Below are 18,412 nucleotides of genomic sequence, written 5' to 3'. Positions count from 1 at the left end.
AGATAAAGACCCTTCAGTGTTAATGAACCTGGACATTGCTGTATTCCTGCACTGGGGCTGTATATATCATAATGTTAGCAAAAAGATAGCAGATCTTGATGTTTAAGTCCAAAAAATTTAACTCAATTTCAGGTAATTCTTCATATTTCTCACATTAAAACAACACTGATTACAAGAGAATGTTTTTCCCGAAGTGTTACGAAGTCCAGATTGGTTTTCTTTTATATAGTTTACTGACTTGCTCACCCACCTAGACGGTTAAGACCGACAAAAGTCAAGAAAGAGGACAGGGTAATCAGGATCGATGAGGCCAAGAGTGATTAATTGAATAAAACAATGAAACAGGTTGTGCGCTTGGCCTCGTTGCCTGTGCTGATTGTTACGCACGTGAGTCTTTGTACTGGCACAAGCAATAAACAAGAAGTCAGCCGTGTAGGACAACTTGAGGGTTAAACACTAAAAATTTCTGAGTTGTTAAACACTTTAGACATTGGACCCAAGACTCTATCTGCCCTGATTGATTTGTTTAAAAGGGACTGTCCGGCTTAGCTTTAGAGGGCTAGAAGACACTTGTTAATTTCAAATGTTTCACGTCTTAAGGTGCCGTCAGGAATTATATGACGGAAACATTGGGACAAAGACAATGTCCCACCCAAGGTTTAACTTAATCTTATAAGGATATTTATAATAGTTAAAAATCTAAATATTTATTAATAGATTAATTTTTATTAAAAATTTTTGTTAAAGATAATGGTAAAATTATCATTTTACTCTTAAACTTTAAAAAACTATATCATTTTACTCTTATAATTTAAAAAACTAACATATCCCCCTTAAATTAAGTTTTAAAAACTTACTATTCCCTCATAGGATTTGAAATTTTTTTCTAACCAACAAATTTAGCGAGTCGTCGATGGCTGAAATAATAGGAGGATGATATCTAGACAGCGAAGCCTCATCTATTGTCTAGAAGCTAAAGATGACATTTCGTCATCTAGACAAAACATTGTCTCTATATTGACGACGCTTTTGGATAAAGAAACATTGTTAATTTGGAAGGAGGAGAAGTGTCATCTAGATCGATGATGCTTCGTCGTCCAAAGGTGTTGTCAATCTAGAGACGACACTTTGTCTAGTCGACAAATCGTCATCCTTTAACTTTTAGATGACGAACGACGTTTCATCGTCCAAATGTCATTCTCTTATTGTTTCAACCATTGATGACTCAACAAATTTGTTGGCTGAAAAATATTTTCAGACCTTAGAGGGGAAATGGTAAATTTTTCAAACTTAATTCTTAGGGGGAAATTGTTATTTTTTAAATTATAGGGATAAAATGATATAATTTTTTAGAATTTTAGAGTTTAAATAATGATTTTACCCTTACTTCTAATAGAAAATTTTAACAAAAATTAGTCTATTGATAAATATTTAAAATTTTAAATTATTACAAATATTTTTTTTGATACTGAGTTAAAACTTGTCTGGGAAATATTCCTTTGCCCGGAGACATTTACCATTAAAGGGGAAAAAGATAAAGAAACAACTTAATAGAGAAGCAAAGAAGGTGAGTGGTCGACAGATTTCCACTTGCAAGAGTCTGATGATGACAGGACAGAAGATCTATCTGCCCAAAGGACATTGCCATAAATAGTTGAGGCAATACCTTTGAAGCTCTTTCCACAGGAGAAAAGAGACCACGCCCTACGAGAAACTACCCAAAACTAAACACAGAGTAGAAAAATCACAGGGCCTTTCAAAGAGTGGAAAGCTACTTGAAATCGAAAATTCTTTGTCTTTAAAAACAAAGATAATGGCAGGTAATGAGTATAAAAAGGGCTTGTGGACAGAGGAGGAGGATAGGATTCTGCTTGAACACATAAGGGTGCATGGAAAAGGGCATTGGAATCGCATCCCTAAGGTGACTGGTAAGCAGTATCAAGAGATTTCATATTTAACAAGAAGTTCATAACTTGCTGTTAATGTATGGAATATATATAGTTTCTGATTAATTCTTTTGTTATGGATGGTTTATATGGGGAGAAGGTTTGAGGAGGGCTGGAAAGAGCTGCAGGTTAAGATGGTTGAATTATCTGAGCCCAAATGTGAAACATGGAGATTTTTCTGAAGAAGAAGAAGATCTCATTTTAAGACTCCATAAGCTCCTTGGAAACAGGTTTTTTTTTTTTTCCTTTCCTTATCTTTTCTTCCTCTTTTTTTCTTCTTGAACAAATTGATGATGTTTTGCAGGTGGTCTCTAATCGCTGGGCGGGTGCCGGGACGAACAGATAACCAAGTAAAGAACCACTGGAATACGCACCTCCGCAAGAAATTGGGCATCAAGAAGCAAGTTAGCTCCTCAACAACACAGCCAGAACAAACCCAGAAAACACCACTTCATAACATCAATTATGAGCATACGCAGAACAGTAAATTTGTGGAGAATCAAGACTCTGCTGAGACATCTAACTGGGAACCGGAAATAGTGAACCAACAATGCTATAAAGAATCGCTATTGTTTCCGACTGACTTTTACTTAAATCTTTACAGCCCAGGATTAATGGAATTTCTAGATGAGAACCCTCCTGATCAAATTTTCCAAAACAATTAATTTCTGCTGTTATTGTCATTGATTTATCTTTTCACAATGTTCAGGTATCTGCATTATCTTTTTTTCTCCGTTTTGCCAAAATTATCCTAAGTTTGTCTGTATTTGGTTATCGTTATCGCATGTAATCTGAAATAATTAAAGCCAGTGTAAAAATTGTATAAATACTCTCTTTTTTCAAGCATAGCCCCGTCAACGACGAAATTGTTTTTGACTCTAGTTTCTTAATAAAGGCGTAGCTGAACTCACTGGATGATCCTCCATTAGTCTGCACAAGGCCAAAAGGTTTATTCCCAACCAAGGTATAGTAAAATCCAAACTCATATCATTACTTTTTAAAAATCCAAATATTTACTTATTATTTAATTTTTATTAGAATTTTCTTTTAGAATTAAAAATAAAATTATTATTTTATCAGAAATATTAAAAAAATTATAATTTTATCTTACTTCCTCTCTAGGTTTTGAAAATTGAAAATTTTATTTTAACTTTAACTTTTTTCAGTTTTGAAAGGTGACTCTCCCCCCTCCCTCCCAAAATCCTTAGTTTTGTTTCTTTCCTATCTATGACCATTCGATGATGGCGACTATCCGAAGACGAAACGAAGAGACATTTCTCATTTTCGACAGACATCTCTTCGTCTTCATTAATGAAAAGATGAAGAGATCTGTTGACAAAGAGACACTGTTAAGGAAGAGACGGATGTCGTCTTTGTCTTTTGAACAAATTTTAACAAAAGTTAGGTGATAAGTGAATGTTTAAATTTTAAAAAATTTACGAATATGAGTTTAGAATTTCACAATGGCCAAAGGACTATTTCCCACCCAGGTTTAGGTGCAATCTTAAAGTCATATCCACAGAATTTGAAAAATTCGAAATCTCATCCATTGACCAATTGGGGTTAAAATTTTCTATTAAAAACATGAGTAAAATCGTTATTTTATTAATAATATTAAAAAATAAAATTTATTATGTTTTTCTCTCCTAAATTTGAAAAACTAACATTTCACCCCTCCTAAAGTTTTTTAACTTTAAAAAATCACATTCCCCCATCTAAAACCTTAGAATTTTCTTCTTCCTCTGCGATCACTTTCTTTGGTGATCTAGAAAGGACGACGATAAAGCCTCTTCGTTGAGATCTCTTCGTTAATGAAGAGATTCCAGATTTTTTTGTTGACTAAGAAATCTGAAACCCAGATCTCTTCGTCGATGATGAAGAGATTTTAGATCTGTTTACGTGCACCGACCAACCATTTGAGGTGGAGAAGGGACATCATCGGCGTTGAAGATGGTAGTCGGAGAGATGAAGAAAAAATTTGGAAGGAAAATATGACTTTTTAAAGTTAAAAAACTTTAAGTCGAGATAAAATTGTTAGTTTTTAAAAGATAAAAAAGAAAATAAATAAATTTTATAATTTTTAATATTATTAGTAAAATAACGATTTTATTTCTGTCTCTAATAAAAATTTTTAATAAAAATTATGTTATAGATAGGAGTTTAAGTTTTTTAAATTTTATAAATATGAGTTTAAGGTAGCACTTAAACTTGGGTGGAAAATAGTCCTGTGGCCTTCTACAGTATCATGGGTGCGAATAAGTCTTTGGGCCTCTGCACAACAAGTCTCTTCAACAAATTGGTTCATCAACCAATTCCCCAACAACCACTGTATTGATCAGAGCCCGTACATACGGTGAATTTGACCACCTTTCGAAATATAAATTTTGCATCCCAAACAACGGCTTACAAGCATAGCAGTAACCCAATAAATAAATAAGCAAATAAGGAGATAAATCCACTGACGCCTCTGTAGTAAATAAGGAGATAAATTGACCTCATACATAAACAAACTTAAATTTTTTGCCAACGACCGACCGTAGGTTTGGTGGCCAAGTTCAGTTGAAACTTTAAAATTTTGTATATAAATATATCGATTTCATTCTTGTAGTTCTACTACCTTTTTCTTATATGTCTTCAAACTTTTGAATGTCACTTCAACGATTTTTAATTTTTTATACTTGACTTTCCTTGTTTGTTCAAGCTATACTTTGCCACCGGTTGTAATATTTGCCTCCTCTTCTAATTTTTTAAGAGTAATATTATGTATATATATTTTTAATATATAATTAAATATATATATGATATCTCATCATATAATTAAATATTATATTTTCTTTAATTCAAAATCGCATTTATATATTCAACTCTATACTTAATATATAATTTTCAAAACAACTCAATACTCCGGTTCATTTAATAGTTTAATTAGATTTGGCGTTCTTGGAAAATATCGGTCTCCCCTTGCTTTTTGAAATTAAAAATAAAATGTTTAAATTTTTTGCAAAATGGGTTACATTAATTATGAGTTTTGCTTTAAATTAAACCTCCTTAACCATAAAGTGGGATATATTCTAAATTTTATGTTGTGGGATAAATTATTATGGCCAAAAGACTTATTACCACCACCCAAGGTTTAGTCCATTCCTTAATATATATTTGTGAAATTTTAAAAACTTAAATACCTATTTATGGGTCAATTTTCTATTAAAATTTTTTATTAGAGTTAAAAGTAAAATCATTATATTGTCAGTAATATTAAAAAATATATAATTTTATCTTATATTACTCTGAGGTTTTGTAAATTGACATTTCATCCCAAGCTTTAACTTTAAAAAGTAACACTTCCCCCCCCCCCCCCCCCTCCCTATCCTAGGGTTTTTTTCTCTCTAGCGACAACCATCATTTCCTTTCTCTCTTCTCTGTTTGCCACTGCCAACAATTCAGATGATATGCTAAAAAGCTCCGACCAACAATGAATCGAAGATGAAGAATCGATTCCAGACCATCGAATCAAGTCTCCAAATCCATCACATTTTTGTCGAATCAACTCTAGATCCGTTGTGTTTTCATTGCCTTCTATCATTGACTCTTCACTAATTCTAGATGTGGTCGTCAATTCTAATCGATGACGCCAAATTGATTTGGCCAAATGAAGACTCGTTTTCTCCAATGAAGACGAGTCTAAAAGATGGGAGAGAGTTGGCTAGAGGGTGCCAATTGTCAGAGAGGGAGAGGTTTTATCGAAAAATCGAAACTCTAGAGGAAAAAGTAAATTTTTCAAAACTTAATCTTAAGGGAGAAATGGTTAATTTTTCGAACCAAAGAGAAAATGATATAAGTTTTTAGGGTTTTAATGTTTAGTTATAAAATAATAATTTTATCCCCTGTAAATAACAATTTTTGTTAGGTTTAATAACCCATTGATAAATATTTGAGTTTTTGAAACTCTGCAAATGTGTATTTGAAAATGAACTAAACCTTTGGTGGGAATAAGTCTTTTGGCCAATTATTATTTTAGGTTATAGAGGCCTATTAGATTATAATAGGAAGACTAATTGACACTCTGTATAGGATAGGCTAGGTCTAATCTTCTCTCTCAATTTTGAAAAGAGTAATCATTGTCTCACCGATTGAAGATTGTTCAAGTGAAAAGAACAAGAAATTCTTGCTTGTATTTAGATGAATCCAAATATAGATTTGTGCATAAACTCAATTAATTTAGCGTTCTAAGTAATCATATATACGATTCTATTCTATTTGCATTATGTTAAATTTATTAATATGTGGTACCAAAGCAAATTACATGATCTTAGAACCATAAAATAATTTCAGATTTATTTAATTCTTCTTTTGAGTGAATCAAATTTGGATTCAAATGATTTGTTTTTTTGTTGTTGTGATTTTCATGTTTGAATCAAACAAATCAATTAATAAATTTATAAGCTTTGTTGTTATGTGTACAGGGAAGGTCTCTTTTAGAGTTGACAATTTTTAATACGACATGTTAATCTGATATGACACAGTATGAAAAATATCAAGTTAGGATTAAGTTTTTTGACATAAAATTTATTTCCAGTCAATCGAATATAATACAAAATTAAATTGGATAGTGTTAGAGTTCTTACGAAAGTAACCTGACATGAGACAAACTAACTTGAATATTTTGAAAAAATATTACTTTAATAAAATTTGTTAAGAATAAATTATAAAAATATTAAAAGACAATATCAGCAATAGTTAAAATCTTTATAGATTGCATATAACCGTATCTTTATATAATTATAATTAATTATAATTTTATTTATTTTTATTTAAATATTTTTATTTTATTATTAAGTAGTAAAAATTTGATTTGGTTAGTTAGATTATAGATTATTTTAAAGTTTTTATTTTTATAATTATATGTTGTATATTTATAGTAAAAATTTAAAATATATACAAATTGCATATAATTGTATATTTATATAATTATAATTACTCATATTATTTTTATTTAAATATTTTATTTTAATGTTAAGTAGTAAGAATTTAATTTGGTTAGTAAAATTATTGACGTATTTTGAAACTCTTAGTATATAAATTTTTAGACCATTTGTCAATAAGATAAAATATTATATTATGTGTTTTATTAATAGTATATTGGGTAATTTAGTAAAGAAATCAAAATTATAAAAACACCTTGAAAAGTAAAAATAATAGATAATTTCAGGTTAATTTGGGTCTGATCGAATCAATTCAAATATTAAAGGGTTGGGTTAGGGTTAAAAAATTTTAATAGTATTTTAATTTGGATTAAGTTAAAATAGAAAGTTTCTGACATAAAACTTGAATTAATTAGACATGAACACAATCCGTTAACGCGAACTATTAGATCTTCTCTTTGCCAAAAGTGCTGCATGATTGTCATTGGTCTACCAAATATATTTGTGAATCTGTGAACCCTTTTAATTTATCTCTAAATTGGGACAGTGATTGAATCTTATGCATGTATATTGTTTAACCGTACGCAATAATATAGTTATATCTAAATTTGATTTACTGCAATATCATATGTATATAATTTAGAGGTGATAATGGGCCGGGCCAGCTTCATCGTAGCCCACCAGATTTATGGATGAGATCGAGTCTAAGGTCCATATAATAGTGGGTTTATAAGGGGGCTGATCATGAGAAATATGAGACCCATGACTTAGCCCTTTATATATAAAGGACTAAGTCGAGCCCTACAGTAACGAACTAACCCATTAATTTTAATCAATTTATTATATTATAATTATTAATTAATTAATTATTTTTTTAATAATTATAAAAACAATAAAGAGCCGCACCGGCCTATGAGCCTTATGTCTAGGCCCAAGCCTAGTTGACCTTTTTAGGTCGAGCCATTTTCCCATGCTTCGATCCAAATTGTGGGTCTGTCTAACCCATTCGACACCTCTAATATATATTGTTGATTTACAATTTTTTATGAAAATTGAGAAAACTATAATTAAGTTAGGGACAATAAGAATGATAATAATATCAATATTATCTTTTAAATTATATTTTGTCACATTACGATTTTATAATGCAATTTAATGCATGATTGGAGAGCTAAAATAACAGTTATTTTCTTATAAAATTTCATGTGACAAATCAAGGTGTTTTTTTGGACATTGAAGCCCATGTGCATAAGGTTAATACAATATAAATATTTTTTGAGCAATGTTATATGTATATATTTTTTATATACAATTTGAATACACGGATAATGTATTATCATATGAGTAGGTATTATTTTATTTTTAATTTAAAATTATCTAATCACGTAATGACATATCATATGTGTTTTTAAATTGTATATAAAAAATATGTATGCATAATTTTATTGGTATTTTTTTTAGTTCAAGGGTAATATACAGGTGCACGTTGATATGAAAAAGATTTATAATTTTGGTTGGATAAATTGCCGCAAACTGGTAACATAAAAGTGTACCAGCCAAAGTTTCATCTTCTCCCACAAGGATGAGATCAGAAGAAGGGAGAAAGATGGTTGAAAGTTGACGATTGCTAGAGAGGGAGAGTTTACCTGAAAAATTGAAACCCTAGTGGGGGAAATACAACTTTTCAAAGTTTAAGTATGGATGAAAATTGTTAGTTTTCAAAACTAAGGAGAGAAATGATATACATTTTTAGAGTTTAGTGATAAAATGATAAATAACTTTGCCTTTAACAAAAGTTAGCTTATGAGTGAGTATTTAGGTTTTTAACAATTATGGGTGTGTTTTTCAGATTAAGCTAAAACTTGAGTAGAAAATAGTCTTTTGGCCTTATTTATATGGTAATTTATTTTTGATTCAGAAGTCGTTAGCCGGTGTGCTATCTCATGTGGTTTATATAAATTGTGTTTAGCTCCTAATGAAATATATTCTACCTCATATAATTTAAAATTTTCAAAAAACACCCATAAACTTTTTTCAAATTTCCAAATACCCATTTAAAAAAATCATTAACATTCCTAAAATTTTTAAAAATTACAAAACACCCTCAAACATGCGATTATACATTATTAACACTCCTATCTATATTTGTACTTGTAATTTTTTAATTTTGATTTGTAACTAATATAAATTAGGGATACAAAAATTATTTGATTAAAATTTGGGGGCAAAGGGTTATTTAGCTTAAGAGTTTTTTTTTTTTAAATCTTTTCAACAATTTTATAAAAATTTAACAAATTTTTAATAAATTTAATATATAGATGAGAAAATGACTTTTTTTAAACTTAAGGGTGATAATATCATTTCATCATACCTTGGGTGGGAAATAGTAATATGGCTTATATATGTATATATAATTTTAAAAAATACGGTTTACAGTTTGGTTTGATTTGGTTTGAAAGCTATTTAAACCATAAACTTTTTTTTTTCAAAATTTATCAAACAAATCAAACTAAACTATAATTTTTGAATGATTTGGTCTAGTTTTATAGTTTGAATTGAATTATACACACCCCTAAGAAGATGTATATCAATTGTGTGGTAACATTTCAAGAAAGTAATAATTGATGGAAAGGATAAAACAAATTGCAACTATTTTCATAAACAACTTGTCAGTGGTGGTAAAAATGGCACTAGACAGTACCACAATGTTGCCCAAAAGTTGCTTGTAGGGACTTAGATGAAGGATAAAAATGGCATTGATCTTTCATCATTTTGAGCAAGAGGTGAGGAAAAAGAACCTTTCAAGTGTGATTATTATACATGAATATCCTCTAAGCAAGGTTGATCATTATGGGTTTAGAAAATTTTATGGCACTATTCAACATTTTTTCAAGATGGTCTCTAAGAATAATATTAAGAGGGACATAATGAATATTTATGATGTTGAAAAAAAAAAACAATAAAATTGTTAAACAAAACTTTTGATAGAATTGTTATCACTTGCGATTTGTAGACTTCCAACAATCAAAATAAATTATGCATAACCATCACAACTCACTTTATAACGATATAAAGTAGAGTAATAAGATATTATTTATATAGCTTTTTTATTCCTAATAATTTTATTTAACTATATATGTATAATAACATTTTAGTAATATGTATTTTATGTTTGTTTATGTATATTGCCCACATACTAAAAATGTGCTTTTTGAGGTGTTGGTGAATTATTTTTGTGAGTGAAATATTGATAGAAAGTTATCCATATTGACTATTGACAATTGCTCTACTAATGATGTTCTTGTTGATGATATATTGACAAGGCTTCCACGTAAATGTTACACGGGTAATTGTTTTATATACATTATTGTGCTCATATTCTTAATTTTATTGTTCAAGATGATATATCTATTATTGGAGTATCAATTCCAAAAATTCAGCATAGTGTTGCCTTTCGAAAGGAATAGTCCAAAAGGGAATAAAAATTTGATGAAGTGGTTAAGCAATTAAGCATTCAAAGTAGTAAGAAGTTGGCTTTTTATTGTAGGATGCGCTAAAACTCCACTTATTTTATGCTCACAATTGCTTTGATTTATAGGAGATGACATATGAGATTTGTGAAAAGTTAGAAATGTTCTACAATGCAACTTTCTTATTCTTTGGATCAAAATTTAAGATAGCCAATATTTATTTTCCTACAATTTGAGATATTAAACTTTAGTTGTCAAATTGATTCACATGCAAAAATGATGTCATAAAGAGGATGACAACACAAATGACTGAAAAATTTAACAAGTATTGAAATAATATTATTTATAATGTCACGGGGAAGTGAAGTTGTTAGATTACTTCATTCTTTTTATTTATTAAGATGATGGAAAAGAAGAATTTATAAGGATTCAAGAATCTTGTTATTATTTGCCTTGTTAGTATGAACCTAGGTAGTCAAACATATCTTCTTAGACTGATGGAAAGGGGTTTCTTGCCAATTTTTATATTTTCATGGAAAAAGAATCAAGTAGCAGCCAAGATAAGTTAGAATTGGAATGATCTACAACTTCTGATATTGATATATTGTCTTCGTAAAAGTTAAATGAGCTTAAATATCTAAACCCAACAGAAGATTACCTAAGATATCCTTGTTATTCCAATCTCAACCGTTGCTTATGAGTTTGCCTTTAGCACTACTGGAAAGGTAGTGAGTCCACACTGCAAGATATCTCATTTTGATATATCAAAGGCATTATTATGTTCACAAAATTGGTTTTGGGCAGCATATATAAATTGTAATCAAATCAATCTATTTCTTCAAAAATACAAAATTAAAATTTATTTTTATTGTTTTTTAGATCAAGAGTCCATTCATCATCAATTTATGATGATAACGATTATTAAGGTATGTATTGATAATCATATTCCTTTTTTAGGTCAAGTCTTTGAAATGTAGTATAATCAAATAGTCCTCTGGCTAGGCATTGTTGGAGACTAACCTTTTGTCTGCAATTACCAACACTAAATTTTTTGTTACAACCTTTGGAGACTGTTCAGTTTTAATTCAATCAAAGATGGATCTGTTTTAGAAGTAAGCAACTGTCTCATCAAAACTTTTTAACTTCATATTCTTCCATCCGGGCTTGGGAAATTCTACTGACTTATAGATCATAATTGTTGAGATTTTTTATTACTTTGAAATAAAAAATTAATGGGCAAAGTAAGAAGCAATTTCTTCATCTTGTGGACATTATTATTAACTCAAGTACCATACAATCATTCATTTGATTATATTCAATGCAAATTCTTGGCTCAAAAATTAGCTTAACCAAGATGAAGGAATCAGTTTCTTATTAAAATATTTAAACTATTTTATAAGATGAAGCATAATGTTTTTTATGAGTCTATATTGCTTTATTATTATTATTGTGGTGTCTAGATTTTGAGTTGGGATTAACTCATAGTGATCAATTCTCACTTGATTATCTTAATATCTACTTGAAATTTAATGACCAAAAAAAATAAAAAATCAATGTAAACTTGAAACCGGAGAGTAAAACTTGCCCCTTCTTCTCTGTAATGTCTATATATAGCTTTTGTGATAATGGGACCCTAAGGCTTAGGCTTAGTAGAGCTAAATTTGGATAATGAAAAGTTGATTAGAGATGCCACTTCCCCACGGATCACGAACTCCACCCTTAGGGAAGTGGGTTGTAATTTATATTGAGTAGACATACTTTAATCTATTTTTTCCCTTTTCAAGGTTTATATTATCTTAATTTGTTTTTTTTGTCATGCTTGTCTCAGACAAACGCTGAATTTGAGTTGTTTTTTCACATTTGAAAGCAAACGACAAGAATGTTGATCAATATCTTGGCTGTGGCTATAGTAATTATTATTCTTGAGTCAGTGGGGAAGGGGTGGGTAAATGGAGAGGATTTTCTCCATCAAGATGAGGTGGGGAAGAGCAGAGAATTTGTTCTTGCCGATAGTGGATGAAGATTCCCCATCATTCTTGTATCAAGGATGGGTTGAGGACACGGGAAGATCTCCCATATGGAGAAAAGCACTGTGGTATTTGGCTTTTCCCCTCTCCATTGTCATCCCTGCATCTAAAGAGCTTAGATAGAGCTTCTACATGGTGAATAACAAAAGCTAGGAAATGTAAACTTGCGCCACCCCATTTACAGGCAAAATTTATCTCAAATAGTCGAACAAGTAACTGAAGTCTGAATAAAAGGAATGAATGCAAAATTACATTTGAAAGGGGAAAATCATGCAATTATTCAAGGCGAAGACACGCCAGCTACTATCTTATTTTTTGCATAACATTATTCATGAGGGCAGCTACAATGAGCATTGCAAGATATGAAGTAATTTAGGCAGAGACTCCAATGCTGAATGCTTATGCAGCAGCAGTTGGTGTAAATTTGAAGTCAAGATCCCAGAGCTCGAAACTTCCTTTGACAAAATCATAATAAGCTCCCTTCAAAGTCAGGCTCTTCTTCGCCACGCGGTCTCTCACAAATGGATATGTCAACAGGTTCCCTAAAGATACATTCACAGCCTCCTACATTTTGGCCACAGTCAAAACATTAAAGCCATACTATATATGTAATGTCCATATCATCAATCTATTCAAGTTCCCTCCTTCATTGATCTCAAAACCAACAAGTTCTTAGTATTTTTTTTATTTTAAATCAATGAGGTACATATGCATGTGCTCTTGTTAGTGTGTAGTGTATCAAATACTGTTAAACTTAATTTGCAGGATTTGTTTCACTTAATTGAACCCTTCTTCCAAGGATCTTAATTTTTATAATATACAATTGAGGAGACCCATACTTAAACCTAAATTCAATATGAAAAAAATATATATGGTAAATGATGTAACTTGCCTTTTCACAGTTTTTGCACTGCTCCTCAAATTTCAAATCTTTGCATTCTTGTTTCACCTTAGACCTTGCAGGTGAACAGATTTTCACCCAGTCTTCAATGAAATCACTGTTAGTGCAATACATAGAGCAAATATTAGTAAGTTTATTCATTCATGCTAAGTGAACTCCACTCTGCCATTTTAGGAAATTGGCCTTTGAAAAGTAATTTAGGCCTTATTTGCCATTGCCTTTAGAAAAGTACTTTAATTATCAAATCAAATTGGTAGAAAACAGGCAAGCGGGGGAACTTATATTTTCATGTTTGAAATTTCACTTTTTTATCATTTAAACTATCTCTTTACACAAAAATACAAGTTGTCTCCTTTCTTTAATTTTCTTTTTTGATGCCTCCAAGAATATGGCACCACCGTGCAACAAAAAAGTACTCAATGTTCTCTCTTAGTCAACTTTAAACCAATGCCAAAGACATCCGTAAATTTATAATTATTAGTCATTAAAAAGTTCAACACCTTCACATGGGAATGCAAAAAGATTGCTCTGGAAGTTCTGAAAAAGATCACAATAAAAAAAAGTACTTAACAAACAACTCTATGTACCTTAATCTTTTCTATATAATCCAAATATATTAAAGACTTGAATAGTGGTTGATAAGAAGATATAACCATACAAAACACAGTTGCTCTTACCTAGTAGTGGTCCCGTCATCTGGGATAGACATAAGGCCTTTTATACCACCGCAGCAACTGTGCCCGATAACCACAATATGCTCCACCTGATAAGTACGTAATACATTCTCTTTTAAAAACCAGTTCTAAAAGACAAAATAAGAGGAAGAAAGCAGGAATATTCACATTATGCGGCCATTATATATGTGAAAAGAAGCTAGCGAAAAAGCCAAAACTGTTTATATCGAAATCGTAGCCTATTTTTAGCAATAAAGTAATGAATAATCAATAGATAAGGTTGAGCATGTAAAATAATGCATGTTGACAATCAAACTATAAAGAAACAAATGAAGCTGTTTTGTATGAGTTTATCTTGATTCCAAAACGGTGTGGAGCATTTCTGATGAGTAGACATCATGTTGCCTCCACCAGTCACTGTCCAACTACTGAATTGAATCAACTTTCTTGTGACAAAACCAATTATGCGTAGACATGTCAAAGGGGCCGTCGCCCATGACACAATCAAACACCTTTTTTTTGGCACAATTTATAAGAGTATAACCCGCAAAATTATGAACTATATCCAACCCGCACGTTAAATGGGTTATATTAGAAACCTTCTAAATTAAAAAAATTGAAAAAAAACTTATTTGGTGGGTCAATTTACAAAAACACGCGGTTTATTTTGTTAAAAATCCACAAAGACAAAATTCAAAGGGATTTAGGCTATATTATAAATCTAGTCAAACTTACAAATTGACCTAACCATGAGACCCATTGATTCACGATGTGACTTATAGACATTGTGGGTTGTATCAGATTCAACCTATCACGGTCTACTATCATGTCTAGTCAAATACAAGTTTGTATATTATGAAAAATGTCTGATAAATGCACCTTCAAATGGAACACCGCATACTCAATGGCCGCGCCCACTCCGGTGTATCTTATCTGCGGTAACAACAAATTATTCCTGTTAAACAAATAGGCCTGAAAATTCCCAACACTATCATAAGGAATGATGCATGCACATAATGAAAGATATTAATTAGATGTTACACCTTGTCATTAGGTGGGACCATGTTTGCAATGTTACGAACCATGAATGCCTCCCCTGGTTCAAAATTAAGAATAACCGAGGGGCAGACTCGGGAGTCGGAGCAAGCAAATACCATAAACTGCATACATATTTGAATTAAGTTAGCTCGATAGCACTTGCAATATGTCATGGATTATAAGTATAAACCATTATCTAGACCGGGATTTTAAAGCATCCTTTCTTCATAAAACGGCATGGACAACTGAAGTCTTATCTTTCTCTATCAAAAGTAACTTTACAAAGACTGACAAACCCCAAACCAAACAAGTGGCTGGTGCGCATGGTTTAAAATATATGACATTAAAAGAACCGTAGCTACCAGGATACAGCCACAAATTTTGGACCCCTCTAATGACTCGGTTAAATTATCTAACCATAAATGATTGCGTCAGGGACCACGGACCATAGTCTACATTTCATCTCGGCGTGCTTCAACAATTGATTTTCGAAATGATAATAACTTTAGAATTCATGAAGGAATAGCATTTTCTTGAAATAGGATCACAGACACAAAGATCAACCGGATATCAGCTCCCCTCAAATTCAATACCATACAAAATGAGAGAGACTTGCCAAACCAAAGTTACCAACCTTAGGGCTCTGCCCTTTTGCAAGTTGACCAAACAAATCGGGATTCTTCCTGTAAAAGTAGCACAGCACATCAGATGGATTCATCAGATTCAGAAACAAAAAAGGTCAGTACACGTGGCAAAAATCTAAATAACTTCAGCCTTTGCCTGAATTATCCAACTCTATCGTGACAGTCTTTTCAAATCCGTCAGGATGTTAGTGCTATTTTTACCTAAGTACCCTTGTTTAGACCATTTCCAGCACACAAAAGGCAAATACTGTAACTAACGTTGACATTTAAAAAATTTTGAACCGGCATGTTCTGGGACCGTCAAGGGAGGTCCCAGTGCCTAAAATATTAACATATGTTATTCATGTATCCACTTACTCGTATTTCTGTGTCTTAAACAGATTGAACCCGGTTTGAATCCTCGTATACGGGTTGAACCCCTTCGACCCGACCGTCTCTAGCTCGGCCGTTATCTGCTTGATTTTCGCGGCAGCGACACCTTGAAGGTTGCTTTGTTCACTAGAATCCACGAGAAATCAGAGCCGTCAGTCAAAAAGTAAATAAGTGGGACCAGGCATGAGAGACAGTTCATGATCTGCTTCGCTACGGGTTCATCAGGCCCTGCTTTGAAATGACATAAAAGGACAAGAAAAACTCTAAATTTCCGAAGAAACGGGACCGTACCTGAGAAGCTTGCTCAGTGCTGCAATGGCCTGATCGTATGACTCTCTCTCCATGTCTCCTTTCTGCTCATTACAAAAGATATATTAGTTCACTTTCGTATCAAGTAAAAATATACTTTAGTCAATCTGCTTAAACTTGCTTCAACAGTTTGAAAATTTTCTTTCATCAATCGAATTCCAAAAAATGATTCTTCAAATTTTACAGAGATCAGATAGATTATTTAGCAAAAAACTAAGATAACAAGAATAGATACTAACACAGTTGACGTGAAAGATAGAAGTTGAGTTAAAGAAGAAGACTGATTGTGTTTGTGAATGAAATGAAAAATGAAAAGGGGTAATAGTATGTATATATAGAAATAATCTGGATCGGGATCGACGCAAAAGGAACCGTCTTTCTTTGAGATTCAGCCGGTCCTTTTCAGGAGCTTATACAAACTGAGTCTCGAGTAAAAAAAACTGTCCTGCGGAATAGCCATACTTAAAGCGATAATCTTAACTAATTATGCTATGAATGGGGACGGTTTAAAGTCCATTACTCATGCTGCCTTGCGTTTGGATGCCGTAATTATAGTTTAATAAACATAAACAACAATGTATTGTTATATTGATTAAGTGTTATTTTATTTTTAATTTTTAATTATCTAATTATATAATAATATATTATTATTTATGTATAAAATTATACACATAATATTACTTAATTATAATTAGAGAGTGTTTGGTTTATGTATTATTTTATTATTAAAATTAAAAAATTATTTTGAAAATAAATTATTTAGTAGGAATGACAACGGGAAGGGGCAGAGAGAGGATCTTAATCCCCGTCCCAATCCCTGTAAGGGATATCAATCCTCATCCTCAGCCCATCCCCGCTACGGGGACGAAAATGATTTCACATCTCCTTTCCGCAAAGAAAAATTCTGTCTCCATCCCTGTAGGGAAAAATTCTCTTCTCGTACCCGTAACAAAATATTTTCTTTATACATTCTAAATACAATATAAATATATTAAATAACAAAATTAAGCAAAATTAAAATTAACCTACTATTTCAAATATCATAAATATAATATATTAACTACTTTAATATGCATCACAAAAACCTAAATAAATTTGAAAAACATAAATAATTTAAAACTTTAAAAATATATTAGCATTTTAAATAAATGTATTAATATAAAGAGATGGAGATGGGGGCAGGGAGGGAAAGGGTTGGGACAGGGAGGAAACACATGTATCCCTATCCTCGACCCATCTCTGATTGCAGAGATTTTTTTCATCCCCGTCCCCTTTTCCTTTCCTTTTCTGTTTTTGTCAAAGAATTCTCTCCTTGTTAAGGTTAGAATCCCTAAAGTTAGGTTCAAATTGCCATCTCTATTACTTAGAAGATTATTAGATATAGATAATTATTATATTTAATAAAATTTAATAAAAAATATAAATAATTATTATGTTTGATTATAAATAATAAAATAATATTAATAAGTTAACTTGGAATGTTTAACTTCAATATCTTTTCCACCTTTGAGGCTGTTGTTCATGAGGAAGTTGATGTCATATTAATATCATTCGGAGGTGATGACGAAATTTCATCGTTCTATTATCTCGATCCAATAATAGCTATTGCTTTGTATGAAGCCTTTACTAAGGCGTGTTTGCTTTGTCATCAGTTTTAATGATAGTCCTAATAGAATGAGTCTTAATGGAATGTCAATGACCAATCTTGCTCCATGGCTCGCCATTATTGGGTCTGAGAAGATAATGGTGACTTCCATAATTGTCAAGCACTTAATGCCAGTTTGATGTTAGGAATTCTTTGCGGCCAGAGTTGTGATCAAGGGAAAAAAAAAAAAAAACACTTAATGCCAAGCAGGTGTTGTGTAGGGAATTCTTTGAAGCCAGAGTTGTTATTCATCAAATACAAGATTCTATTAACAGCTCAAATGCATGCAAATCTTTGGGGCTGGCAGATGAGTTCCTGTACTAAAACTTCAATCTGCATGTCCATCAGAAGCTAGCTCCAGAATATTTCGGCTTACCAATCCTGGCCAATGGCATAAGTGCCCCGAAACACTTCCAAGAGAATGGATTTCATCCTCGCAAATAACCAGCCGATGGGAGCCCCAT

General features: G+C 31.6%; 2 protein-coding genes across 3 annotated transcripts; one reads left to right on the top strand and one right to left on the bottom strand.

Moving 5' to 3' along the window:
• The first annotated feature begins 1,471 nt into the window (after nt 1-1,471).
• Nucleotides 1,472-2,827, top strand: LOC123216183 (transcription factor WER-like). Its single transcript, XM_044636567.1, has 3 exons — nt 1,472-1,928; nt 2,047-2,176; nt 2,251-2,827. Exons 1-3 carry the CDS (start codon nt 1,814-1,816, stop codon nt 2,609-2,611), a joined length of 606 nt encoding a protein of 201 aa, XP_044492502.1. The 5' UTR covers nt 1,472-1,813; the 3' UTR covers nt 2,612-2,827.
• A 9,732-nt stretch (nt 2,828-12,559) lies between these two features.
• LOC123215738 (carbonic anhydrase 2-like) lies at nt 12,560-16,771 on the bottom strand. Of its 2 annotated transcripts, none has more exons than XM_044635952.1 (9): nt 16,539-16,771; nt 16,286-16,347; nt 15,980-16,120; nt 15,613-15,661; nt 14,984-15,100; nt 14,820-14,873; nt 13,944-14,029; nt 13,258-13,363; nt 12,560-12,929 (listed from the first exon to the last, which is right to left on the bottom strand). In XM_044635952.1, exons 2-9 carry the CDS (start codon nt 16,336-16,338, stop codon nt 12,765-12,767), a joined length of 771 nt encoding a protein of 256 aa, XP_044491887.1. In that variant the 5' UTR covers nt 16,339-16,347; nt 16,539-16,771; the 3' UTR covers nt 12,560-12,764. The 2 variants fall into 2 exon arrangements, with proteins under 2 accessions (XP_044491887.1, XP_044491886.1); XM_044635951.1 differs by having other exon boundaries at nt 16,543-16,771.
• Nucleotides 16,772-18,412: the final 1,641 nt, after the last annotated feature.

Source organism: Mangifera indica, chromosome 5 (assembly GCF_011075055.1).
Source record: "Mangifera indica cultivar Alphonso chromosome 5, CATAS_Mindica_2.1, whole genome shotgun sequence".
NCBI classification, from domain to species: Eukaryota; Viridiplantae; Streptophyta; class Magnoliopsida; order Sapindales; family Anacardiaceae; genus Mangifera; species Mangifera indica.
The sequence above is the reverse complement of the archived record's forward strand: the minus strand, read 5'-3'. Positions and strand labels throughout refer to the sequence as shown.

Coding starts and splice junctions, on each gene's coding strand:
- LOC123216183 (XM_044636567.1), top strand. CDS start 1,814: ATGGCAGGTAATGAGTATAAAAAGGGCTTGTGGACAGAGGAGGAGGAT. Junction 1,929..2,046: donor TCGCATCCCTAAGGTGACTG/GTAAGCAGTATC, acceptor TATGGGGAGAAG/GTTTGAGGAGGGCTGGAAAG. Junction 2,177..2,250: donor CATAAGCTCCTTGGAAACAG/GTTTTTTTTTTT, acceptor GATGTTTTGCAG/GTGGTCTCTAATCGCTGGGC.
- LOC123215738 (XM_044635952.1), bottom strand. CDS start 16,338: ATGGAGAGAGAGTCATACGATCAGGCCATTGCAGCACTGAGCAAGCTT. Junction 15,662..15,979: donor TTTAAGACACAGAAATACGA/GTAAGTGGATAC, acceptor CTACTTTTACAG/GAAGAATCCCGATTTGTTTG. Junction 14,874..14,983: donor TGGTCCCACCTAATGACAAG/GTGTAACATCTA, acceptor TTGTTACCGCAG/ATAAGATACACCGGAGTGGG.